Source organism: Paralichthys olivaceus, chromosome 1, assembly GCF_024713975.1.
Source record: "Paralichthys olivaceus isolate ysfri-2021 chromosome 1, ASM2471397v2, whole genome shotgun sequence".
In the NCBI taxonomy this organism is placed as follows: domain Eukaryota; kingdom Metazoa; phylum Chordata; class Actinopteri; order Pleuronectiformes; family Paralichthyidae; genus Paralichthys; species Paralichthys olivaceus.
Window position 1 is genome coordinate 24221209 of NC_091093.1, and position 26222 is coordinate 24247430.

The 26222-nt window shown below is 40.9% G+C and overlaps 2 protein-coding genes and 1 long non-coding RNA gene across 7 annotated transcripts; 2 read left to right on the forward strand and 1 right to left on the reverse strand.

The window, feature by feature from the left end:
• The first annotated feature begins 1436 nt into the window (after positions 1–1436).
• On the forward strand, positions 1437–7485 carry lysmd2 (LysM, putative peptidoglycan-binding, domain containing 2). Of its 2 annotated transcripts, XR_011242630.1 has the most exons (4): positions 1437–2320; positions 3738–4075; positions 6602–6718; positions 6803–7485. XR_011242630.1 is itself a non-coding variant. In XM_020079804.2 (3 exons), exons 1-3 carry the CDS (start codon positions 2072–2074, stop codon positions 6651–6653), a joined length of 639 nt encoding a protein of 212 aa, XP_019935363.1. In that variant the 5' UTR covers positions 1437–2071; the 3' UTR covers positions 6654–7485. The 2 variants fall into 2 exon arrangements, 1 of the variants encoding a protein (XP_019935363.1); XM_020079804.2 differs by having other exon boundaries at positions 6602–7485.
• Positions 7486–7565: 80 nt separating this feature from the next.
• On the reverse strand, positions 7566–22097 carry scg3 (secretogranin III). Of its 4 annotated transcripts, none has more exons than XM_069525819.1 (12): positions 21699–22097; positions 20951–21003; positions 20752–20794; positions 20346–20561; positions 19036–19175; positions 18585–18743; positions 18269–18503; positions 17757–17873; positions 13410–13490; positions 12715–12825; positions 11688–11777; positions 7566–8439 (listed from the first exon to the last, which is right to left on the reverse strand). In XM_069525819.1, the coding sequence occupies exons 1-12, from the start codon at positions 21799–21801 to the stop codon at positions 8321–8323; spliced, it is 1467 nt and encodes a 488-aa protein (XP_069381920.1). In that variant the 5' UTR covers positions 21802–22097; the 3' UTR covers positions 7566–8320. The 4 variants fall into 4 exon arrangements, with proteins under 4 accessions (XP_069381920.1, XP_069381919.1, XP_069381918.1 ...); XM_069525818.1 differs by having other exon boundaries at positions 19036–19178; XM_069525817.1 differs by having other exon boundaries at positions 20334–20561.
• LOC109624793 (uncharacterized) lies at positions 14404–17307 on the forward strand. The gene is made up of 3 exons (XR_002202407.2): positions 14404–14456; positions 17034–17076; positions 17185–17307. It is a non-coding gene; the product is annotated as an uncharacterized lncRNA (long non-coding RNA).
• Positions 22098–26222: the final 4125 nt, after the last annotated feature.

Below are 26222 nucleotides of genomic sequence, written 5' to 3' on the forward strand. Positions count from 1 at the left end.
ATAATGTATTTATACAACTTTGGGAGAATTCAGCGCCAAACTGGGTTTTGAATGATCATGAATGATACCAGGAGCACAGATGACAGAGACGGAGGCGTTGAAGAGTTCCTCTAACAGACTCCAGTAATGAATCCATGATGTGTGAAGTTCTGTCCCTCACAACAAGTTCATCCATCGCTCTCATATAACTTGATTATTTAACTGGGATTTATCTTGGTTTTCATTTTTCCTTCTGTTGATGATTAACTGACCTGTTGCTCCTCAGTTTACTGTACTCTATGTCCAGATCAGGACTGAACATACACAGGTTTTCATTGCATCATATGCAGAGGCCAGAGGAGATAATGGAGACTTTTATTACATGTGTGGATTAGAACAAGTTATATATGTTTGCTATCATCAGTGTCATCAGGCTGTAGGGCCTCACACTCAAAGCATGAATGTATTGAAAGACTTGACAATCGATGTTATTATTGGTACAATCACACAAAAAACTACTGCATGTATTCTTTACAATCCCAACGTTTAGTCCTAGTTTCCAGGCAAGAAATATAAACACTGCAGATAGAGTGAAAGAAAAAAGTATTTTTTACTTTGACTGCATAACCTCTGTTGGATTATTCCCATTCTTAAAAGGTGATTAACACTAATATCAATATAATTTTAGGGAATGTGGAAAAATTATATTTAGTGAATGACCAGTCACTTCCTCATGGGTCAGACTTTATGACACTGATTTCCCAGCTTGGGAAAATCTCTCTTTTTTCTTGGCTTTTTCAAAGCACATTATTTTCCTGCCTGGTCAGTCATGAGACTGTTGGGACTGTTGTTCCTCCTGCTTTTAACAGCACTGGCTCCAGATGTCACATGCAGTGGTCAGTGGTCACAGAGACCTGCTGAATGTTTCCACATGATGTGAAAAGCACTTTTTCATTATCTGTAACTCAAGAAAAGTGAGTAAATAACAATTTAATCTTTGTTCTAAAAACCTTACATATCAATTAATTCTGTGAAATAGCCTTTAGTAAATCCATTAATCATAACTTTTGCTCTGGGGCGACATTTAAATTGAGTTAGCATTACTTTGGTGCTTATTTTTTCTGGTGAGCTGCATTTGGGCAGTTGTTGGGCTAAACCAATGCAAGCAGCTGGAAGGCCGTAACTTGCAGCTCCTCTACTGGATGGTTAAGATTTAGAAGTCTAATGTTACAGCTGTTGATTTAGTGTGTGTGTATTGTCATTGTGAGGTGAATATTCTGGATTAACAAGCAAATGTGCAATTAATTTAATATGAAACTCATTGTCTCTCAGTTTATTCGGGGCCTTTTAGGGTCAGGGGCTCTAGCCAGGACAGATTATGAGAAATTGGGCTCCTGGATGTATTCAAGTAAGGAGGCCCACCTCCCTCCTACATAGAAGAAAGACAAATTATTGTTAAAAGTATTTTTAATCTTCAAACATGACCTGAATATATCTTTAAGAAAATACTGAATGTTGCCAGCTGAGTAAATCACACATACAACAATCAGTATATAAATATGTGTACATGTGATTGAAAGAGGCCATTTAATAAAAGTTACCTCTGCTAATGTAGCTAGAGTTTGGATCCAGCTACTTTAAGAAAAGTGTAGCCTATGTAGCATCTCTATTTTTTTATCATTCCAAAATTACTCCAATGAGTAAACAACCATATATTATGATAGAAAACTTAATTGGTATAGCAGCCTTTAAATAAAGAAGAAAGAAGAAAGAGAAATAAGTAAATAAATAAGAGAAAGGCATAAAGAAGTAAAGATATATGGTGAATTATTTTGAAAGTGCCACCGGAAGCTGTTTCCCTCTGTACGCTGTGACGTCAACACAACAGCTCTATGACCACAGCGGCTCGTGAAGTGTTTCTACACCGAAACATGTCTGCGCTCCCCGGGGCGGACATGGTGAACGTGACCGGGCCTGGGAGCCTCCCTGCCGCTTAACCCGGCGACTCTCTTCCCCGCAGCGACTCGACTGGAGCCTCAACACAAGCCGGAGGAGACGGGGGGGGGGGGGCGCTGCGTTGACTCAAGAGAAGATGGCGGAGTTCTCGCCCGTCCTGCCGATGCGGGATGGAGGAGGAGGACGGTTCGGTCAGCCCATCTTCCCTCGGTCCAGGTCCGGCTCCGAGTCGGAGAGCGAGCTGTCCCAGAGCCTGGCCCGGACCAAGATCCGCTCCTACGGCAGCACGGCGAGCGTCACGGCCTCTCTGGGGGAGAAATACATAGAGCATCGGGTTTCAGACAGCGATACTCTGCAGGGCATCGCTCTGAAGTACGGTGTCACGGTAAGAATACTACACAAGTACTACAAGTACTGCGAGGATAGGTGACGTCACCTGGACAGGATGGTACTGCACACTGTTTATATTCACTGAGAGGAGTCCATCACATTATCATTGTGTATTATATGACACACACGATATAGACAGATGGATAGAAACCTGTACATACCCCTATGCAAACGATACACACCAGAGTACTAGAACACACAGTAAAGTACTTAATATAACATAATAGCCTATAAATAAGAGACTAAATAAAAGAGATGACAAACTACGAACAAAAGACAAGTACCTCTGTGGTCCTTGATCTGCTGTCTCACCATCAACGGGTTTGATTCCCATTCCCAAAGTCAGATAATGTCCCAAAGTGAACTAGAGGCCACAAGTTTGACCCTCAGAGCAGACGGTGTTATTCTGGTGTTGCAAGAGCCCCTGGGAAGAGTTTGGACCCAATGCACTGGAGTCATGTCTGTATTCCACTTCATCTGGTGGGAACCGGGGCTCAGTTTTTACTTCTTGTTTCTTTTTTTTAATTTTCTCAACATCACTGTTGAAAGTGAAGAGCAGCGGTGGCCTTCAGAGCTCACAGTAAACACACCAGGATCGTTATCTAAGATCCTGAGCCAATCGGAGACCAGTGCATTCAAGAAAGTAAACATTTTAACCAGCTGCTTGTTTACCAGCCCTGCACAGAAGTGATGATGATGATGATGATGTCATCGGTGCATGGTTCCGTGTTGTTATTGTTGGCAACGCTTGAAGCTGAAGTTGACTTGCGTACAGAACACGTCACTATTTCTTCACTGCTCTTAAATCAGCACTTGCTGGTGGCAGCACAGTGCAACTGCTGATTTGTAGCAGTGAAGTAGAAAGTGTGTTCTGGGAAAAGTAAATATCATTTTATCTGTGTGAAACTAATTTACTGTAAAGACCTGGTATAAGATTGGTAGATAGAGTTGCATACTTGCTAAAGACCAACCCAGGATGAATAAGCATTGGAGGCATTATAGATGTTGGTATAGAAACATCTCTGTTGATTTGGTGTCACTCTTTTCAAAACAAAGTGGCACTGAAGTGCGACTTTAAAAATGTTTTTGTTGGCTCTCATGATGCATTTCATCCTCACGGCCTTCCCTGAAGGTATGCCAGTGAATCACAATGTATTTAAAACTGATGACATCATCACGGCTCTAAAAGGAGAAGCACAAATATCGAAGGTATATACACATATACGCTAACAACTGACTGACGCAACGTGAGCGGCATAAGCAACGTTTATAAAGCCTGTGACAGTGGTTTCATAATGAGGTCTTCACATGATAAGGCACAGGACAAAAACAGAGATGATACTGGTCGTGAAGTTAGAGCCACAACAGCAGTTTCTAACGCAATCTTTTTCAATGTCACCCTGATGTGCCAGATGGAGCAAGTCAAGAGAGCCAACAAGCTGTTCAGCAACGACTGCATCTTCTTGAGGAACAGCCTCAACATCCCCGTGGCGTCAGAGAAGCGCTCCATATTTAACGGACTCTCTCTAGAGTCACCCGATGGGGACGGTGAAACGGGCCAGGAGTTGGACACGCCCTGTGTTACGGCGCAGGATATTGAGGGACCCTCGCCGCCCCCGTCCCCGCCCTCAGAGGACTCCAAACCCGTCCAGCCAGAGGAGCTGTCAGCCAAAGACTTCTTACACAGACTAGACTTGCAAATAAAACAGTCAAAGCAGGCGGCGCGCAGGCTGAAAGAAGAGGAAGTAAGGTGAGACGATGAAAAAAAAATAACCCTGCTTCGTCTCGTCTGTGTGCGGATGTGAGCACTCCTTTACACCAGAATTCACAAGTATACCACTTCTGCCTCATTTAAATAAGGGATACCTGTCTGCAGCTCTTTCCTGGTTTGGTGTTTATCAGATGAATAAGTCATTTTTGTGTCTTTATAGTAGACAGAAATCATTTGTATGATAAATTCCAGATCACAACTCATGGACTCAGTGGTGGCAAAACCATCAGAAAAGAGAAAAACACTTTTTGACAGGTTTTATAAGGTACTGCGGAGGTTGATCTCCTGAAATAAAACGGTAGAGTACTCAACCAAACAGGATCAGCACTACAAGCACCCACCCTAAAGCTTCCTGTACTTTCAGATATTACTACCCCTCGAGCAGGGTCTTTTTCTGGGGTCAAAAGATTTCCCTGGACTATGATTTAAACTCTGGTCCTTGTGGTGGAAAAGCTCCTGCAAAGGCTCCTTGAATCACAGCTTCAGGCTTCAGATCCTTGTAGGAAATGAGGCCCAGCCCCTCATCCCTGGGCTCAGTGGGTGCTCGTCAGAGGTCTCAGTCAACAGGAAATGCAGACAAAGCAGGCCAAAATGTTTTCACAGAGGGCAGATCCAAGATCAGAATCAGCCTCTTCGGATCAGATGTACTAGTCAGATGCCCCATCATGCAACACTTTAGCACTTGTTAAGCAGGAGATTTGGCGTGTCGAATCAGGTCCGTCTTTGTCCTCTTGACACTGCATGTTGAGACAGGGAACGCTTTCACATCTGCTTGGTAGTAATGGAAGCTTGGCAAATCCACACTGATAGAGAAACAGGTTTTTGTTGGTATTATCAGTTTAGTCAGGTCTGAGTCACAGTCCTCTGCTGACACACACACACACACACACACACACACACACACACACACACACACACATTTATACACAATTTATAGTGTAATATTCTATAATTTATATATTTTTTAGCATAAGAGCCAGAAATCCTTCCATCAATATTTAGTAAAACATCCCATGACTGCATTATATCACTAACTCAATTCAAACTCATTTAAAGGACTATCTTAATGTGACAAACTGTCATTGGTCCATGTGTACTCTATGTAAGCAAAGTATTTCATTATTTTATGGCCACCAACTAGAATAATATTTTCTTTCAGTTTTGTCAGGATGTGCCAGTAACTGTAAACCTGTGTCGTGTTTGACGAAGCCATGATCCTTGAGCAAACATAGAGACAAAGATTTTGTTTACCTGTGAGCCGAGGCAAAAGCCAAGCTTTGGGATAAGCTTATGTCTGACTCCAGCCACATGTAAGGTTGACCTTTAGACAAACAGAGGCTCACTTTGTTGTATCCACACGGTCACAGAGCAAACACAGAGCGTACGCCTCCCTGGCTGTCTCCTGAGGATGAAACCAACCACAAGATTCACTGAAGCAAATGAAGAGTTGAACAGCTAATTGAGACATTACCATTTACATTTGATCCGTAACTATGGATTGACATCAAGACACTTTTTTTGGGTCTTATTCAACAAACTGAATATTCTGCAATTTGCTGTTGGGTCCAAACACATCTGTCAGAGTTAAAAAAATATTATAAAGGATAATTCAACGAGAAGATTATGACAATCGGGTGATTAGAATATCACAAATGCCTAATGCCCAAAATATTTTAATGCTGTAAACATACGCACAGGAAGTGGAATAATTTCTCTTTGTTTGTTTTTGTTCTTGAACAAAGAAACTTCATAAATCTGATCTTGTTTAGTATCGAAAGTCTAAAGACCATTAAGTGTAAATATAGACAGATGCCTTGTTGCCGACAGACAGACTAACTTTACAATTTGCTTAAAGGTGCTTTTAAACAGACTATTGCTGGGTGAGACAGATCTCAGTTCTGCCTTCCGCTGCATCCCTGGAGGAAATCAATAACTTTGGACCGTTTCGGGCCAATTAGCTTTCAGGCTTCTTGGAAAGTTTCAAGGATTGATTACCTTGCTCCTTTGGGATGTTTTCCAGTTGGAGAAAATTCACCACTCTGTAGAAACTTTCTTTGAGCCTCCTACTTTGACTGTTCTCTCTCCTCTCTTCAAAGTTATGGTGTAAAGCCCCTCTAATCCATCCTAGATTGATTTTGATCATTACTCAATTCATCCCCTAATTACAAATATTTCTCTTCTGCTCTGAGTGTAGCAGCTCTTTTGACAGCTTTTATTTGTGAAGTAAGTTTTCGAAAACTTTAAAATTCATGATGTTAACCAACATATTTGTTAGCGTTGCACTTAAAGGCTCTATTCTGTCAAGATGAGTCTTCAGCCTTGACCAAGAGCAACGCGGCCGTTCGATCAGCCTCATCTATTATTCACACACTCACCTTAGACACTGTGTTGACGAAGACAGGAAGGGGAAAAGAAGCGTGTGTGGGCAGTTATATTAAAACCTGTTACCACTGTGGAACATTTACCATGAAAATTAAAGGTTGTAAATCTTTTTCTCATTTGCAGGAGCAACGAAGAGAACTACTTGGCGCCTACAACATCATACCAGGAGATATGAGAGACTCGTCTGTTTACCTGAAGCCCTGTACCGGAAGCACACACACACACACACACACACACACACACACACACACACACACACACACACACACACACACACACACACACACACACACACACACACACACACACACACAACCACACAACCACACAACCACAATCTCCTTGCTTTTCTTTCTTTCTCTTTTTGCTTTTATCAAACCACGTTGAACAAAAGTATCATGTTTGCCTTCTTATTTATTGTCGTGCAGTTATTATGATGTATATGATTGTTTTGTTTTTTTGTACAGTCTTACAGGGCGAATTGATAGCACAGCGCATCACAGCACATGTGCCCATCCACTCATCTTATGCTTCTGAAGCTGCTGTACAGAACTCACCTGCTGCATACGTTCACACACACACACACACACACACACACACACACACACACACACACACACACACACACACACACACACACACACACACACACACTCACACATTGAGTGCTAAGCAACTCCAGGCGGATTAGCTTGTTAGACTTGCTAACTGCTTCCGATGTTCTCAATCCTCCTCCTAGAATAGTAACATTGAGAAGCATTTCCAGGCCTTCCGCATCAGCGTTTACCCTGAATAAGCACACCGCACTCGGCCGGTGGACGGACTCCAGCCTTTGTTCCATTTGCCTCCATCAAAGCTTTTTGTTTTCTTGCTTTAGGAACAGAAGGGACTGCTCTTTTTTTTCAAGTTTGAATGCATTATTTATCTGTGTGGAGAAGTGTCTGTAACAGCTGTTTTAAATTCTGTTTGGTTTTATTTGGAGAGAATAAACATGTATTTAAACCAGACATGGAGATCTCAAGTGTTTCCATGGCAGCACAGGTGCATGTCAGCCGTTAGTGTTTCATCACATCATCGAGTACACGGGTAAAGAAAAGGCAATGTTTTAATTGCTTTTACATTTTTAGGAAAAAATCACAAATATTTACATTTAAAAATACTTCATCTTGTGTCTCTAAAGAGATGTTTAAATGTTGAACTCACAGAGACATGCAGAGAGTAGATGGTACAGACATCGCCCCCTAGTGGGGGTACAGCAGAACAGAACAGAAGGAGTACGCAGGGCACTGGCATGATACACAACAAATATATTTTTGGTAAAATAAAAAGCCAGAACACATTAAGATCTTACATTTACGCTGGAAATAATAAAGATAATAGGCTAAGACAGGTTACACATAATGAGTACAATTTTTGAAATATGTGTATTTTGTTGCAAAAAGAAAAAGGTTTTGGAAACTGATTAATGACAAATCTACTGCAACATTCTCTCACAACATGGTCATCACGGGAGTCAGGTGTAGAGTAAATGCTTGCGTTTAGTTGTTATTATGTAAAATATTTGGATTTGTCTCAGTAATCATCTATTCTACTGATTATTACTCTGATCTCAGCGTGCAAATATAATCAGCTGTGGGGAATTATCTGTTTTCTTTCATAGTATCATTAAATCCCTTGATACATAGAGGGAATATCTGAGAGGGTCAACAATTTAGCAGGTACTTTTGAGGACACAGTATTTTACCAAACAACTGTGAGTACTCAGGGTTTGTATGAGATCTTAGTGTCAGATTCAGTCCTGTGTTTTAGGTCAGAGGTGGGTTGGGGGATGGATGACAGCCTTTACAGGCTGCCGTAGATCCTCTTGATCGTGTCTCCCTCGTCCTTGGCGATGATGCCCTTCTCAATGTAGGAGTCGACCTGCTGGTCCATGAAGTCCTTCAGCTTGGACAGGTCATAATCTGGAAGAATCAGACACAAGGAACAGTAGTTTTTAACAAACCAGAGGCTCGAACAGCAACATCTTGAGGCGATTTGCAGGATAGATCAGAAATCAGAACCGTGAGCCAGTGTCTTCTTGAGACAGCACACCCAAACAAGCTATAATCTGGTACAGCCATTCTTTATCACAGGATTAAGGTCAGACTAAGCATGTTTGTCTCGGGTTACGGAGATTTCAGCATCAAATAAGACCAAACATCAAAACATCAAAATATCACAGAGTATCACAGACAAATGTTAAGTTATATCTATCCATCTGAATATATATTTTATATTTTTCCAAGATGACACTGTACGAGTGACTACTGAATTTCCCCGGTGTGTGGATCAATGAAGTTTTTATCTTATCTTATATTATATTCAATCAGTTGATCAAACCTTATTTACATAGCAAATCCAAAACATTGGATGTAAGATATTTGCAATCAATTATTAGAAAAGACAACAATAACAGAAATTTAGATAATAAATAACAATTACATTTTAGTAAACAAAACAGATAAAATATATATACAAATAATAAATCACTGCATAAAAGCCAAACTAAGTATGTGGGTTTTTTATTTAGTTTCAGGAACTCATTTCCAAAAATATTATTATTATGATTTCATGAAAATTAAAGGAGCTTGAATCACCTTTAAAAGAATATGAATCTTTTATAAAGCACCATTTTTATTCACCTTGCTCCAGAGAAGTCACTGTCACATAAGGCCTCAGTAGGATGTGGCTAAATTTAGAGATGAACCCAACCTGACTCTGTGCTATCCATCATGGTAACAGATGAGTTTCAGGATGCAGCCAAACAGCTGCTGCACATCTCCCTGCTGCAACTGACGAGAGACAGAGGGATGGAGGACGAGCGAGACGTCCCACCACATCCTCTGCACCTTCCTACAATCGCATTTCACATCAGCTACGATTTATTGCATTGCTTCAAGATACCGGCCCTTTTGCCCTATGACAGACATAACGTGTGTGGGGGATTAACGTGATGTGATTAGAGGCTGCACCGCTCCTCTCCATCTTGGCTGTGAGGAGGCTGAGAGCCAAAACCAGGATGTGGCCTCGCTGTCCATCTGGTCCTCTGGCTAATCTGTGTGGTGTGTAGGCGTACACAAACACACCGAGTCCCCTCACAGTGTCCTAATGGCTGCTTCTGCTAGAGTAAACACAATAAATGGCCCATCGCCTACTCTGTTACTATGACACTGTTCTTTTAGATCGAATAGGCGTTTGTTTCCCTCCAGCTGTACTTTATCAGAGCAGAGAAAATATATTATATGATTTAAAATAACTATATATTATTTTTATTTTTATTTTTCACTACCAGATACGGATTCTGATACCTGGACTTTGCGTACTGGCCGATACCGATCCGATACCAGGCCTTTATTTTATCATCTAGTTTGAAAACAACCTTCCTTTCAATAACTCAAAATGCATATGGTACACATGCATCACACAAACACATCACGTGTGACTTCCATATTGCCAAATTGCTCACATTTCACTTAGCTCTGGCTATTGCTCCACTTCTGGAAATCACCTTTTCTTCACTGGTTTAAAAACAGCACTGTGGCTACAGCACAAATGCTGTTGTGGAGAATGAGTAATTGAAAAAGAAAATTCCTAGTTTAATGTGGGTGAAACAAATTCTAATGCTGCTAATAAAAGACGTGGTATCAGATCAGTATGTAGATTTGCGTACATCGTGTGCTGAAATTAATAAAAGACTTTTGTAAAAAGATGTGTTTTAAAATTGAGAAGTGGTGAAACAGATTCTGTGTGTAGAGAGAAAAGAGCAGAGCAGATTTAATAGGGTCCTTGGTGAGTTAGAAAACGAGGTCCTGCTGGTGAATCATTTTAGTTACTGAATCCTGCTTTGGGGAAACTGAGCAATTTTAGGATCAAATTTTGCACCTGTGTGTGTGTGTGTCCCCTGTTTGTCTTGTTCTGACACCATTATCTGTCTGTCTCCTCTGCTCTGGTCCCTGACAGGCAGGCGGGCAGGGAGGCTCCATGTTGTCCCAGACAAGCCCTCAGCACACTGGAATGCTAATGAGATGTCCTATAATAACGCCTTGTTGGAGATGAGCACCAAACAAAAACTTCCCTGCTGCTCCGTCCCCTCTGCTCCCCTCTGTTCTGCAGCGCTATAAACTCAGAGCGAGCACCATCCTTTGCACACAAGAATCTGGGTCAAACTTTGTTTTTCATCAGTAATTCCTCGGCCGTTGAATAATTTTTCCCGACTCACTTGAGGCCGATTCACCAGTTGATCGACTCAGATTGCATCAGGCCAGTGAACACCAGCAGTGAATATTAATCTCACTGAGCTAGACCTTTTTTTTATTTGTCCGAGATATCCCACTGTGACGATTGCCAGTGGAAGGATCGGCCTGAATAGTGAGAATTCATTAACATTTCATTTTCCTCTGCTTAATTACGCACCACTGGGCATTGATCTTCTTACTGGGGAGAGCACGACAGGGGGCCTTTCCTGTTTGCCGTCAGACTACCACAGTTTGAAGCTCATGGGTCATGTGCTCATATTTACAGTATGGATGTGACAGTACATATAAATAAACACACAAATACTTTAATATCACTAAGACGCAATGGTCTTCCTCTGTCTTTTTTTTGGTATTGTTCTGATTGAAGCACTTAGTCTGGACAAGGTGCGATTCCACGTCCCTGTCACACTCACACTAACGTGCCGCTCATGAAAGCGTAAATGTGGAGGAACAGGTAGGAGGGAATAAACGAACAGACCATTATTCCTCTGAACGAGGCGGCTGTATCACAAGTAATTGGGAGAGACTCATCAAGACTGATGCATATTCATGAGACGTGGAGTGAAGCAGCTCTCCGTTTGGTGTCCCACGCTCATTTTAATTGCAAATGGAGGGGGGGGAACAAAAGAGGCTTCAAATTTTCTGTTCTTCAGTGCGTTTCCCCGGACCTGTCTGTGACCCACCGTCGTTCAGTGAGGACTCGAGGGTTTGCAAATTAGGACGTTTTCTTGTTCAGCATCTTGAGACTCAAGGATTTAGCAGTTTAGATATTAGTGTTTTCTCATACATAACCTTACTGATCATCTGAAATCAATGATTATCGAGTAGACATGTAAGAGTCCCGTCTGTGTTTGGTCTCTTCTCATCTAGTTTTTGAGTTTTTGAGTTTTTTGAGTTAAGATAATATGTCTCACCATCTTTGCCTTCCTCTTTGTTGTGTTTCTTCAGCCACTCAATGTTCTTCCTGATGGCCTCCAGATAAGCCTCCGACTTGCCGGGTGGATCTGATTATAAGAGAAGGAAGACATGAAGAAAATGAGTAGAAGAAAAAAGAAAACCATTGAATTTCCTTTCACTTCTTCTGTAGTGTTTTAACTCCCTGAAGAGCTCAGTTTCTACTTAACAAAAAGGCTGTGCTTTCTGAGACGTATCAATTATTTAAAATACATTTTCCTGAAGCAAGACTTGTACCTTATTTTTTTTACATTTCAGTTGCAAAGGGAAAATGTTGGCAGCCAGAACTGTACTTCCATTTTAAACTAGCAGCACAATGAGACACAGTGTGGGTGAATGGTGGATGTATATTCATGATATCTACAGTTTGAGATTTAAATTGACATTAACCCTCAATCAAGATGAGACAGTTGCTTAACCAAGGATTAAATTTGGATCATAACACATGCTCCATTGTTCTATAAATAATACATCATGCAACTCGGTGAAATCGGTTCAAACACAGAAAACACTGTTTAGTTTCAACATTACTCAGGATTTACTTCATTTCCTGCTGAAACAAATTAATCCTGCTTCATGCTTCATTTTACCTTTAATGTGTGTTTGTGTGTGTCTCTGTGTGGATTAGAGTAATGAATGGCTACAGTTTAGAGAATAATGGCAGCTGTGATGAGTTTTCCTGTGTTATTGTGCTGGCCTAGTTCAGGGACTTAACTATGATTCACTCGAACTGCACTGTGTTGTTCATTCCTGAGTGAAAACAAAATGCCTGAACTGAGACCTGTCCCTGAGGTGGGGTGAAGAAGATGTTAGCTGCTGAACTGATGTGGTGGGAATTTGCTACATTTGATAACCCTGAATTTATTTGAAACAAAAGCACATCATTTATCATTTTTGAGAATCAAAACAGTAAAATTGTATTAGATTATTTCAGCAAATGATCACAAAGTGTTTCCTGAGGTCGTCAGGATTCGTTTGTGCACTGACTGGTCTCAGATGATGGCTGATCCTCCTTGGTTGAGTCTTTCAGGTTCTCGTATTCCTTCTGCATCTTTGCGGCCTCAGCCTTGGTGTTGTCATCCTCATCCAAGATTTTACCTTCAGAGAAAAGGGCATGGACGTTAAAACATAAAACCTGTTGTTCAGGCATTGGCCGGAGATAAACATAGCAGAAGTTTGAAATATATCTTTATTCAATAAACACCCTAGTTGGACAGGATTTTGTTATACAGGCTAACTGTTTCCCCCTGTTTATGCTAAGCTAAGGTAATTGGCTCTCATCTTAATGAACAGATCTGAAAGTGGTTTATGGCCCTTTTCATTCAACTTCCCCAAAATGTCAAACTATTGTCAAATTATTATACTACTGAAATTGTGTTAACTTAAATTAAAAACTTACAACTGTAAGTTTTGGGGCGTCCTATAACAACCTCATGGTTTAGGTTTAGATGTAACACAAAAAGACTGACTCCCAAGGGCCTGTGTGTCATATCAAACTGTAATAAACTACAATAGTAACTACAATTATTCCCATTTCCAATTTTAAACCATAAATAACAAAATTAAAAACCTTTAAAAAAGCAGCTGAGCCTCAGTGAGTCCACAGTCGAATACTCTTAATCACATCTGATCAGGCTGAATAAAATAATTAAATTACAAATGATTTTGTAAAGGCTGTTTACCATTGGGTCCGATGAAGTCAGGCCCGAGAGACTTGCCCAGCTTGTTCTTGGTCTGCATGGCGATCATGGCGTCCAGGTTCTCTGCAGGTGGATGAAACAGGCCAAATATTTACATAAGATTTGATCAGCGTCATTTCACTCCACTAACGATGAATGAAAAACCACTTCAGCCCCACGTTGTTCCTGTGTGAGTCAGAGAGCAATTATCATCAGAGAAGAGTTTCAACTAATTAAATAGAAGTAGGGTTTTAAGTGTGTTATGAAGTCTTGTTTTTTCCCCACAATACATTTTGATATTTCATTTATGCTTTATCAACTGAATGTTTTTAATCAATGATAGGAATAATATGCTGGTATTTTCCCTCCGCTGATCCATATGTGTTCCAATCTAAATATTTATATCAACACTTAAACATACACATAAGAGTTACCTCTTATCTTACCTCATAAATCTTAAGCCAAAAAATAAAAGAAATAAAACCAGATTCATTTTGGGAGTGCTCAGGGTGTGTTACCACATAGCGCCTGCAGGGGACTAAGAGTTATTATGTTTTCCTAAAGGGATTAAAAATATAAAAGACCTCAAAACAGTCAGAGAAAGAAACAGATCATTTGGCTCAAAGGGAGTTAAATGTCAGGATCTGTCAGGATTAGTGATGGGGTAAACACGTGGAAGCAGATGTTGTGAACATACACACACACCAGAGGTCGGCCGAAGTTTCATCCTCTGTTTTTCAAGTTCAAGTGAAGCTTTACTGTAAATCTCCATATTTCGCATTGACAGATTGATTTTACTGAGAATCTGTAAAACGGGTTTAAAAAACATTCATTGGGACAAAACGCAATTCATCGTAAACGGGTGATAAATTCATAGAAGTCTAAGTGTTAAATATGTCATTAACTGTTCAGCCTCTGCTCGTGGTGGATTAGTGATGCCTGCAGAGTCCTGAAGGGGGAGCTCTCGGCCACGATGCCTCATTATCGGTGAAGTGACCACAGAGGAAGAAGCACCGCGTCTGACACTCACTTCCGTTTCACCTGTTCCAGGTACGTCACGAGCACGTCAGCTGCTGAACCTCTGAACACGTGTTTATTAGTGTTGTGTTAAAAAACAGACTGAAGGTTTGGAAGCAGGAGTTTGGAGCTAGCTGATTGTCGAACAGTTAGCTGGCTAGCTTTAACTCCTCCCTCAGTATCTTACACAGAACAACATGTGGTTAGCATGGCTGCTACATGTGTGTGCTTTGAGTGTTTAGCCCAGTGAGAGACACACATAAGGTAATATAGGCTTTAACTTTGTTTGTGTGTGTGATCAGTAACTGATGCAGCCCTGTTTTAATTTCTTACGTAACAGTCGATGAAATATTTAAATTTATTTACAAGACATTTTAGTTTGTCAATTCAAGTTTATTTTATTATTTAATTTAACATTTGGACAGAAATGCACTTTATTGTGTGAACTATTTATAATAATGGAACCTTTACTTTTTGGAGATACATTCTCAGTGAATGCACCATGTCTGACAGTCCTTATTTACATTTCCCATTTTTCAGCTACTTTGTTAGCGTGTTAGCATTTGAACTGTTGTGGTATTGGTGTTTTGTTAACATGCTGGCTGTGTGTTCATTTCTTGCATGGATTTTGAATTAACATTTATATGGAAATTCCCATTCTCTTTGTACTGAAGGAACTTTGTATAGTTTTTGAAAATACATTACCTGTGAAGCAACCACAGAGGAAACATAGTGTCTTAGAGTCCTTATTTAAATTTCTCCTTTTCCGGGTGTAACACCTTCCAAACTTTAAGTACATCTTCAAGTGTTCTAATGGACATCATTTGTTAGCAGTCTTTCCTATGATGAGACATTTTATATTCGTACAAACTTTATGTTTTACTATTTCACCATGATGTTGTTTTTCTAATTACAGAAGAATTTAACTGTTGTATTTCTTGTTCCGTCTATGTTGATATTAAGTACAGCTTTTTACATCTTATTATACAGCACTCGAACTTGTTTCCTGTCATTCCTGACATTTTATTTCTAGTGTTATTTGATATAAAGTACAGCTTGTTATGCAGTGTAAAATAAAGTGCAACCAATTTTTTCATTTATTAAATAATGCTTACAAATTTTATATGGAACAAGCAAAACCGTCAAGAAAAGAAAACATGCCTCCGAGGTAGAGCAGGTTAGTTATAGATTTTTCATGACTCATGAGTTTTATTATAATATAAGTTTTGTATTTATCGCTTATTCTAAATATTCCTTTATTACAGTGTCACGTCTCTACTTGTCTGTGAGTTATCACACTATTTTAAGGCTGGGACACATTTTGTTGTACAATGTACCGTGATAACAAAGACATTAGAAATGCACAAAGGCTGAATGCAGCACTGTAACTGAGCATCACAGTTGATCTCCTCTGCTCAAGCCTCCTTTTTATTTCATTTTATCTAACTGTCTCATTTTCCTTTGGGTTTTCTCTGAGGACTCAAGCTGCCTCCTCCCACCTGTAGCACAGTGGAAGCCAATTATTTCATGCTCTTCCTCTGCACACACACACACGTACACACACGTACTCTTCTCTTTCTCTATCTTTCTACATCCCCTCCTCTGTATCAATCTATCTGGAGACCGGCATCACCCTCAGGCAGATTAGCAGCGATTGACAGTTGTGTGTATTCAGCGGTGTATCTGGATGACTCACTGGAGCATCACAGCCAGTTGGGGGTCGAGGCAAAGAGGTGGGCATTAACATGTTGCTAGGCAATGGTGTTCTGTCCGTCCTATTATCTCCTTACAACCTATACAAATGTAAGGGCAGGGGTTGCCTAGGAAACTCACGTCCTCTGTAATGATATACACCTGTTTTGTTCTGCTGTAAAATGTCAGCGGTGGTCATTTAGCGGAAATGGGATGAACGATACTCGCTGCTGCTGCTCGGCTCAAGGAGCTGATTATCCTTTTACAGCCTCCATAGGTCAGCTTTAGTTACAGTGTTTGATTTCTCTCTTACACTGGGATGTTTACAGAACAAACACATTTCTTTCATATTTGTTTGTTGTTTTATTTTTTTCACCTCATTTATCAAACAAAAATATCAAACAGTTTAGTTTTCAGTTCCTCAGATGTGAGGATTATCTGCCTTGATCGCTTTTATTTCAGTGTAAAGTGAAAGTCTTTACATTTTGGATTGGATCATTTTGAGCTATGGACATTTTTTTTTACACATTTATTAATAATAATTATATTAAGCTAATCCTATTATAAATGCTGCCTCTGCCAAGGAGGTTATGTTTTTGCTATAGGTCAGGAAAGATACCATTCAAATTTGGTGTGGATGCGGATCAGGGGGCTGCGAGATAGGGTGTTCTTTTTTTCATTTACCTTTTTTATTTTTCAGAGAATAAATCATGGATCTTGATACAAAAGACCATGCATGTTGATTTACTATTTATGTGTGTGCAATTTGGTGCAGATTCAAATAAAAATCAAGATTGAATGAATTTAAAAGTGTTCCTTTAAAGGGACTCTCTCTGAGTGCCATTCAAGTTATACATGGTATAAATATATCTAAATCCATTTATGAAAGCGTGTATAATTCCTATTTGCTCTGTCTAGGACTAAAGAGAGAGATGTTAGTGATGACAGCTTTCTCTTAAAGGTACCTGACCTTTCTACTGGTTACTGATTTGTCATGGCCGAAAATAAAAAACTAAATAAATACAGCCTGGTTTTGTAGGGTGCCCCTGACACTAATCTGTCTGTGCAGGCTTCACACTCCACTGCACTGACTGAAGGAAACATTAGCTCGGCTGAACACACATCGAATACAATTTAAAAAGCAGCAGAGAGAGAGAAATGCATGTGCACTAATGCAATGGAGAGAGAGGTAAGTTTTAAACCCTCAAGCCTCATATGATGTCAATATATAATGGTATATAAGAAACTGTATGCAAACCACACAAATTAAGATACAAACTTTAAATTAAGTCTAAATTATTTAACTGTGTTTCACTGTAATGCATCAAATTCGCAAAACAATTACTCTATAATAATTTTGTTAATTTAGTGAATATTTTCGTTAGATGAGACAATTTAAAAAACAATAACATATGATCACATAAACAAGATATGATGCCAGTAGATGTACAGTGAGTTGATAAATAATCTTGAATCGAGGTGTGATGGGAAGTTTATAGTTAGAACTACTATTCCCAAGGTCAGGAATCAAGTGTCAAGCTATAGATATACAAATATATTTATGACTGTGGCCTCTGTTACGTGATTCTGTGTCTCAAGTTCCTGCATCGAATGTCCCCAAGTGCTGGTGTTATGTCTTACCCAGATAGGACACTCCCTCCTCCGGTGTGATGGTGCCGTACTTCACCATCATCTTCACAAAGTCGATCAGCGTCTTCATGATGGTAATCAGTGTCTCCCTCTCCTGAGTGTCTTGATCTGCAAACGGCAAACCAGAGAAATAATTTAAAACCACCCCCTCGCAGTGATGCTTGTTGATGCTAATTGGTTACCATAGTTAATGTTGCCACATAATGTGTGGATGTGGGGTTCATAATGACTGGAGTATAAATAATTAGTAATGTGTCTGTGTGTGTGTTTCCTGAGCACTTCCTGGTGAAGTTGTGTTGGGGGGGGGGCACACAAAGGTCCATAAAGCAAGCAGTGACTCATCCTTGGAAATAATATTGCCATGACAACAGCAGCTATCTGGTCCACTGGTCTCCATCTGAAGAACTTCTATCTTTGGACAGAGGATTCTCTGAAGCAAAGATTTTTGTGGCTGGGATATAAAACATCACAGGAACCTCAGCGTGCGTTTGTGTGATCTTTACCTGAGTTGAGGCTCCTGAGGAGACGGTAGAAGTTGGGGAAGTACTGCAGATCCTGGAGTCCATCTTCAGGGCTCACCTCGTTGCCTTCTTCGGCATCTTTGTCCAAGGCATCGTCTGCTGCATCAGCTCCATCTTCCTCCACATCCCTGTCCACCTCGTCCTCAATCTCATCGTCATCCACCGCCTCCTCCTCCTCGTCTTCGTTGTAGCTGCGCCTGGGCGGCTCCCACGTGTCCTGGAAGTGCCAGAGTTTTTGCTGTTATTGTTTGCCTTGTGCATGATTACCATTGTTTACACTATCTTCAGTTGAGTTTACCAGGTTTATGTCTGAACCCTGGTCGTCCTGCTCTCCCCCGGTTTCTTGGTCATTGCTCTCCACGTCCTCAATCTCGTTTCTCTTGGCGTTTTTGGTGATGAGGTCCTGCAGAGCCTCGGCCACCTGGTACTCCAGCGTATCTGCCTGACTGTCTGTGATCTACAGACACACAAAGAGACAATTGTGCGTCAGAACATGCACTGGCAGGAAAACACTATGTATCATTCTCAACTAGAGATCCCCTCAGGGTGCAAATTGAACACGACCCAACTAATTATTGACTGTTGAAAAAGTAATTTGCAACCAAAACTATGGAACAAAACCAATTCACACGTCTGCCTTTCCTACTGTGGAGTGCAGAAAGAGAGAGGCAGAGAGAGAGTGTTCCTGTTGAGGAAATGTCATGCTCCATGCTGTGTGGATCCAGCTGTGTATGAGGGAACAAACCTACCAGCCCCAGTTTGAGTAGTTTGGAGACGATCCTGTCGAACACCCCTCTGTCGTCCTCCTCGTAGATCTTGTTTGCGATCTTCTGGACGATGTCCTCAGCTGTCAGCATGGTGCCGTCCACCTGACGGAAGCTCTCTGAGTCTTCTGAGAGGAGACAACATGCATGTTATCATCTGAACCTTAAACACGCTCATTGACATTGACATCTTTGAGTTGCATCAACATTAACAATAATCTTGAATGATTTTTCATTGTAGGGAAATGTCTTTCTTTTCTACCTCTCTGATTATATTACACCTTAAAATGTTTAACTTGGCTCTAGATTTCTCATAAATCATTAATCATCCTTATCTCGCGTTCAGCGTATTTATATCTGCATTACTAAGTAAAAATGAAGATCCTTGCAGCCTGACTCTTGCATAACGGCCCCCGCTGTGTTCCACACACACACACAATGAGAATAACCAGTGCCAGAATATTTTTGCCTGAATAGAAAGGCTGAATCATCAGTTATGTACTTTACCTTTAAACACTGGGCCTATTCTTGTCTTGCTCGGGGAAATAAAAAATGAAATCCACACTGTGCTTGCCAATTGTAGATGTAGCGTAACCTGACAAGCTGCTTGTCATTGCAGGACTGACCGTACGAATCGATGAAGCAGAGCACTCAGCATCTTGTGTCTGAGTCACCTCACCTCTGAGACTCTGCTTTATGCTGATGACTCGAATGGATATCAGATTACATGTATGTACGGTGCGGATGAAATCTACTGTGGGTTAAAGTCAACTTAAAAGTCTAATATGAAGGAAGGTCAAACCACAGCAGGATTTTGGGAGTTTTCTGATCATTTTGAAATTAATCTTAAGATAAAAGATTTGTCACAAATGTTGGATATTTCGAGACTAGAAAAGACTCCATCTTGTATTTTCACACATTTCTCCATATGACTTCGACACAGTGATGTTGGGTTATTTTGTAAAGAAGTACAGCATCAATGTGCTTTTACTGCTGCAGTGTCTGAGAGGAAGAAGATCTCTGTCATGCACGTGTGCTGTCTTTGACTGTATCTGCCTCTGCTTATCCCCATCACACGCACATGTTTCCTCTGCCTACTCTTTTTTAAAATGTCTGTATGGCGGCCTGACAACAACAGACAAAGCAAGCGGCCGGCAGCCTGCCCTTGGTGATGGGGGCAAAGGTCAAGACTCAGACACAGTACAGTGGGCAGCAGCCTGTGGCACCTTCACCAGCAAGAGCCTGGACAGGGTCTGTTAGTGCACTGTGCCAGCTGTGTGTACCCTGGTACTTGCCGTCGTCCATTCCGTTCTTGGTGGAGTCGTAGTCCTCAGCCAGACGCCGGCTCTTGGTGGAATCTGATTCATCGGGAATGTACTGATCGTCCTTCTTGACCGGTGCCATTGCGGACTCCTGAGATTTCTGGCCGTCAGCCAGTGACTTAAGCACGGTCAAGTCATCACTATCCTGCTGAGACTCTGTGTCCTTGGCTGCAGCGGGACGCCTTCTCTCTGAAAGTCAGCAGAAACCAAATGTTCAAACCTCACGAACACAAGAGAGGAACTAGCAGCTCCTGAATGTTGTTCTGATATAATCGTTAGTGCAGACGAAGCCTGTTTTACTGGAAGTGCGGCAACATGAATCCACTCAGCAGGCGGAAATAAAGTCATTAATTGATCGGAAATAAAGGTTTCCATTTACCCGCTGACTGGACTGCAGCCTTCACGCTGTCTGCCTCAACAATCTGGGGAAAAGACAAACATTTAATAAATAATTTCCACCCAGGACATCAGCTCAGATTAATAATGTTTGCTGGGTTAATACCCAGGTTACTTGACAAGTGAGCCCATTTGGCCGGATATTGGAAGTGAGAATGAGTTATGTGACGTAGAGGACTCACCTGCTCTTGTACTGGTTTTTCTTCTGTCAGCTGTCTGTTGTACAGAGTTTTATCTGCAACACAGAAAAAAAATGCAGTTATTTGATATTAATAAACATTTTCGTAGATGCAGATATTTAAAAAATGGTTGCATTTATCATTTTTTCCCCCCGTTCTCGTTTTATACAGTGGCTTCGAGACTCGTGTTCGTTCCAGCTCTCCTAACTCACCACAGTAAAGGCAGAGCTTAATCGGATTATCAAACAAAAGATTAAACTGCGGCTAAAATAGACCTCAAGCGGCCTAACAGGGACGAGGCTTCGTTCACAACACTTCACAGGAGCTGCTTGTTTCTCACATTAGATTCAGTCAGCTCATGTTTTCTAACTAACTTAATTCAAAGTGGAGCTGTACTCACAGTGTAAAAAAACAATTTAACCTGAGCACAGATGGAAGGAAATTGCAATTATGTGCATTTAACCGCTCATATAAAGATGAATGTTAAAATTTAGTTCAATTCTTTGCAGATTATTCTCATATTATTCAACGATCACAGCCTCGTGGTGGTTCTGTTTCCTAAGGGAACATGTGGTGAGTTGTATTGACCTCGTTGCACTTTGTGTCGCTTGTAAAATATCCTTTTTTTAATCACTTTTCTAACATTTGATTATTTCGGGAAATGACTTGCACAGAAACACTTTCACAGTAGAAGTGCGGGATTGCTGCAACAATCGTTTTAATGGTTAAAGGCGATTATCGGACAACTCACCATCCGATGGAGCAGTCGGTGTGGGGAAGGCAGATATGTGGCTCACTACGTTCAGAGCGAGGAGCTGGAAGAGCAAGAGGAGGCCGACGCATTTCGACGCCATCCTGGAGGATTGTCTCTGGTTCCCTGCTCGCTCCTGAACGTGTGGACAGCTCCGCTCCGTCCGGCCCGCTGGTGCTGAATCCCGAGCTGTAGCCGCTCTGTGAGACGCACCGGGCGGGGAGGAGAGGTGGCAGAATCTCCGCTGGTGCACCGTGGAGGAGCCGGTGCTGGAAACCAGGTCACCTCAGTGGAGTTACAACCAGATACGCAGGGAGGCTGTCGAAGCCCCGTGTGAGATTCAGCATCACCTGCCCAGGCTGTAATAGAGCCCCGAGCTGCAAGACCCGCCCCCTGGCTCTTTACTGAGGGAGGAGGAGGAGAGAGGAGGAGATGGGAGGAGGACACTGCAAGAAGTGTCTGTCTAAGATAACACAGAAACTTGTAAGTTCTAGTTTTTTTATTTTGTAAAATTTTAAATCTTTTATTTTTTACATTGTGACAATAATAGAATAATAAAAAATAATTTCCTTTGGGATGAATAAAGTAAATATCTATCTATATATCTATACACACACACACACACACACACACACACACACACACACACACACACACAGTAGAGGACGGCCTTCCATCAACAAAGTGAGATAAAATAAAGCTGCACACAGGATGCAAAGACAATCATTATCAGATATAAATCATTATTTGATTATTATGATTAAATCAGTCATTATTTTGTCATCCGTGATAAACTCATTTTGTGAGCCCACCTTTTTAAAAAGTGAATTTGCTATTTGCACGTTTCTGTCGCCACGAGTCAACATTTTCAACCACCTCCTTTTCCCCCTCATTTCTCTCATCAGCCTTTTTCATTCACTTAATGTCGACCTACTGTTGCAAGTGACGATGAGAAGAACTGCTGAGTGACGTGTTTCTTGCAGCGTTGCAGCAGAAGATCCGCCCATTCTGTGCGTCACACCCAACCTGCGTCACGGCTGTAGATCTTCCACTGACCAGCAAACAGCAACGTTATTAAACCGGCAAACAATTAGACACACAAACAAAGCAGGGAGATTAATTAGGGGCCATGTTTTATGGCCACGTTGCTTTCGTACAAGCTCAGTGTGTTGTGTTAACCATGTGGGTGTAGAGGCTCTTGTGGATGATTCTGCAGGTGTTCCTTCACTTTCCAGAAACTTAATGAAGCGAGTTCATTTCCCACTTGTTTCATTTGACTTATGTAAAAGGGAGATGGAGGAGAGTACTTTATTTAACTAAAGTTCTTAAAGGTGTTTAAATAAATGACAGTTCTTATAAGATAAACATGTTAAACAGGAGGTAAAAAGCTGTTGATGTGCACCCACACTTGTCACATGCGTACACAGCAGATATTCCCAGCAGGATGTGTGGATGAGAGGACATATGATTTGGATGATGTGGCACATCACTGTTAATCCTCTGCTTTATGAAAAGCCTTATGTCTGAGATTAAAATGAAGCCTGCGTGCTCACTGGACTCGTCTTCTGTCTGAGGAGTCGTTTCGCTTCACATCACACATTAGTTTGTCATCATGACAAGAAGAAAACAACTTTACAGATTAAATATTCACTTCAATACATTTCCCTTTGGCTGCAGAGTAGATATGATTTAATGCAGCCCACTGCCGGTTGTTCTTTCCCCCCCACACAGTATGTAGGAGTGAAGGTTTGTCAGCTTTCACCCTGTTGAGATTTAGTATCAGCGTTGGCTGGCTGTGTGTGTACTCGTTTTTATTACCTCTTCAGAACCTATTCCAGTACAAACACAGATCCTGTCAGGATCAGTAGACCTCATGGGGACCTAAGCCTGATCCACATGAGACTAAAGGTCATACCTCAGGTCCTGGTTTAGGTTAAGGTTGGGGTTAGTTATGAATTGGTCATAGTTACGGTATGGTTTATATGGTTTTGGTTAGGCTGTCTGCAATGAATGGAAGTCAGTGCAAAAGTCCCAATAAGGATTGCTGTGCAAACCTGTGTGTGTGTGTGTGTCTATTTTATAACAGTTTGTTTTTTTATTTAAAGGGAAAATGCACATTAATTATCATGTGTACCTAAATCCGACATGTTCAAGTGTCAGATTTAGCCATGCAGGGTAGTTTGTGCCTGCAGTCAGGTTGATGGTATAAAAACAAACATAGAATAACATATACACGCATGTATAAAAAGACACAGACAGTTATCATAAATAACACAATCTAAGCAGAACAACAATCCAAACACACCATCCCAATTGCACCTAACAAAATTAACCCAAAACACCATGAGACTATTGCACACAATCCCTCAAGCAGCATTGTTTGGACAAATGAGTTTTTAAAAAGATTAAGTTTACAGTGGGGGACTTGTTGTTGCCTGCTGGAAGGCATGAGCTCATACTCTGCGTGGAGGTTGTGTGATGGGTCAGTCGTTATCCTCTGAGCCTCTGAGCCTGCCTGAGAAATAACTGCTCGTATGTGCACTGGAGGGACTGGTTTCCCCTTTACGACTGTATGTATCAGACGAGCAAGCTCAGTTTTGAGTAGTACAGTGAGGTTGGCTTGAGTAAGGTCTCTAGAACGGCCCGATAGAATAGAAACATGATCCTCTGGTCCACACCAAACACCCTGCGTAAACTCATGGAACATGAAAACATGGACAAAGGCACAAAGAAAGCCCAACATTAATACAACCATATAAAGACGCAGTGTTCATCATGTCATTTGATGCAATATTCCTTTTTCTCAGCAGACATATTGGCTTGTCATGGCTTCATTTCAATGTGTCCACACTGTGAAGCCAAAGCAGCTGATTCACCATTAATTTCATTTTTCACAACTGTGCCCACCCCCACCCCCACATTCGATTACAATGCTAATTAGACCTCAGTAACAACCACGCTGTGCAACAAAGATAATGGGAGGAAATCAATTCAGTGCTCACCCACAGAGTCTGGAGACGGCGAGAGAAAACACTGAGTGTAGAGGCTTTAAAGTAACGTGTCATGATACAGTATCATGTGTCTCAGAGAGCGAAGGAAAGGAAACATAACATACAATCTATCAAGCAAAACCTCAATTTTTCTATGATTGATGTCATGCTTTCCACCATGAGGTTTACTTGCAATCCCTAACCAACAAAAATATATGAAGGTTAAAATATTATCACGATGAAAAGCTAAGCTAAAACAACAAAAAGAAAATAATGGGCATTTACATACACCAAACATGAGACACAAAATATAAGACTCAGCAAAACTCAGTTATCATTTTTCCTTCTTTCAAATTCACCATTTTCAAATAGTATATAAATTCAGATTATTTCTGTGCACTGACGCTCTGTCCTGTGCAGGATGGGATGTTTTCCACCTTTCTGTGTGATGACTGCACTTCCTGTCCTCTGGCTGCATCAGCGGTCTCAGCTCTGCCAAAGGCCCAGTTGCTTTTCAGATTCTTTCCAGTATCTGTAGAAAACCAGTGGGTAATGCCAGGGAATATCACAATCACCCAGAACAGTGATAACAGAGGTGGGAGGAAGATTTACAGAGATTTTACCTCCAATTCCTCAGATTAGTTTTTATTTACTGATCTTTTCTGTCAAACCAGGAGAAAACTGTGCTCCACTACTGACATCTTGTGTTTAATAGCTGTAGATACACTGACTCATCTGCTTAACCCAGAAGCATCTTGACATGTCCTTTTTCAATCAGGAGATCAGTCAATAAAGATAGTGCTTTAGATAAAGCACTAATTCTTACAACTCCCCCTCCAAATATCTTCTTCTTGCACGTTTGTACACGTCTGAGCGTCATTCATTCTTATGTAATGAGCATCACAAGTAAGACAGATGCATTATGATAACTTAATATAGAGGAAGCACATATTGCTGTTTCACTTGCACAAATGTGTAGAAGTTAAGATTTGATTTCATCTTTTGTCCTCGTTAAGATTTTGCACAGTTTTAGAGTCAAGTTTTGAATTTAGAAGAATTGACAGGGAGTTGAAAAATGTGCCGAACTTAACCTGATGTTGTGGCACATATTTTGATACAGCACTGTACCACAAACACTTTGTGGCATTTTTCCCGTTCTATCCTGCTGCTGTGCACAAAGCCAGGTACATGAAGTGTGTTTGAAGAACATAACTTGCGCTTCACTGAGACCCGATCTCAACATTGGGTTGAACTAGAATATCGACTCGAGTCCGATCTTATCACGCAACTTCAGTGGTCAAGCCAGATGATATTTGAATGAGATCCAGTTCCTGCAGTTAGCTTCCAAAGTCCTCTTGTTTTGGAAAAACATGTTTAACAACCACATGTATTTTGTCATATTGTGTAAAGAAAATACGTCTGAGTTCATGGCTCCAACACTTTTTTCAACATGTCCAGAATCACAGCTCTTGATATAATAAAGTGCAAGTATATTCTGTTTCTTTCTTTCGAGTTTCCTATTGAGTACATTCTG